Source organism: Penaeus monodon, chromosome 9 (genome assembly GCF_015228065.2).
Source record: "Penaeus monodon isolate SGIC_2016 chromosome 9, NSTDA_Pmon_1, whole genome shotgun sequence".
Taxonomy (NCBI): domain Eukaryota; kingdom Metazoa; phylum Arthropoda; class Malacostraca; order Decapoda; family Penaeidae; genus Penaeus; species Penaeus monodon.
In genome coordinates, this window is record NC_051394.1 from 53,007,686 (window position 1) to 53,009,098 (window position 1,413).

The 1,413-nt window shown below is 56.2% G+C and overlaps 1 protein-coding gene across 1 annotated transcript in view; it reads right to left on the reverse strand.

Moving 5' to 3' along the window:
• Positions 1-1,006, reverse strand: part of LOC119576763 (keratin-associated protein 10-2-like) — a 2,754-nt gene extending 1,748 nt beyond the window's left edge. The window contains exon 1 of the mRNA XM_037924403.1: positions 982-1,006. Coding sequence (XP_037780331.1) covers positions 982-1,006 — 25 coding nt within the window. The remainder of the gene's footprint in view (positions 1-981) is intronic.
• Between the last annotated feature and the right edge of the window lie 407 nt (positions 1,007-1,413).

Genomic DNA, 1,413 nt, shown 5'->3' on the forward strand with positions numbered 1-1,413 from the left:
CTCTCCCGGCTTTCCTTTTTTGGAGTAGGAATTGAGGAGAGAGAGAGGAGAGAGGAGAGAGAGAGAGAGAGAGGGAGAAAAAGACAAAAAGGCAAGACAGACGGGGACAGCAGAATGACGACAAAGACAAGGGGGAAGACGAAAGAGTAAAAAGGGGAGAGGAAAGAGAAGAACGAGTACGAAAGATGAGGAGGAGAGGAGAGAGCGAAGAGGTGGGAGAGAGAGAGAGAGAGAAGAGAGAGAGACAGACAGACAGAAAGAGAGAGAGCGAAAGAAAGAGAGAGACAGAGACAGAAACAGAGAGAGAGAGAGAGAGGAGAGAGAGAGAGAGAGGAGAGCCCAGGTATTGAAAACGCGTTTGCTACCCTAGACTCATTTTCGCCCAAGAGAAATGGGCGGCAGAAAAGGGGAGAGGGACGGGGGAGGGGGGAGGGGGGGCAGAGGGGGGGAGGCAAAGACCCCTTCCGGAGCTGAAATGGGAAGAAAAAAAAAACAAGAAAGAAAAAAAAGGTTTCGCGTCTGGACTGGTTGACGACCTTTCTCTCTCTCTCTCTCTCTCTCTTCTCTTCTCATCTCTTACCCCTCCCCTCCTCCTCTAAACAACCTCCCTTGCTTACCCCTTTCCTCCTCCCACTTCCCCCCATCCCTTCCCTCCCCCACTTCCCCCCATTTCCCCCTCTTTCTCCCCTCCCCCTCTTCCCCCAATTTCACCTCTCTCCTCCCTCTCCTCTTCCTCCTCAATCTCCTCTCTCTCCTCCCTCTCCCTCTTTCCCTCTCCCTTTTCCCTCTCTCCTTTCCCTCTCTCTCCTCCCCCCTCTCTCTCTCCTCCCTCTCCCTCTTTCCCTCTCCCTCTCCCCATCTCCCTCTCTCTCTCCTCCCCTCTCCTCCTCTCTCCCTCTCCCCATCTCCCTCTCTCTCTCCTCCTCTCCCCTCTTTCCCTCTCCCTCTCCCCATCTCCCCCCCCCCCAGCCTGATTCCGACCTGGAGACGCGATCGGCAAACCCATTACGGATCTTGAGGACTCGCGTGGTGGAGGCGTGTTTTTTAGGGGGGAGGGGGGAGAAGAGGGGGGAGAGGGGGGTTGGTGGAGGGGGGAGAGGGGGGATTGATGGAGGAGGGAGAGGGGGGGTGATGGAAGGGGGAGAGGGGGGTTGATGGAGGGGGTAGAGGGGGGTGATAGAGGGGGAAGAGGGAGGGGGGTGATAGAGGAGGAGAGGGTGAGTGGGGGGGTTGATGGAGGGGAGAGAGATCGGGGTGGGGGTAAATGGAGGGGGAGGAGTGGGGGCTGTCAGTTGATAGAAGAAGGGAAGGGGGAGAAGTGAAGATGGAGGAGGAAGAAGAAGAAGAAGAGGAAGAGAAGAAGGAGGAAGAAGAAGAGGAAGAAGAAGAGGAAGAGGAGGACGAAGAAGTGAA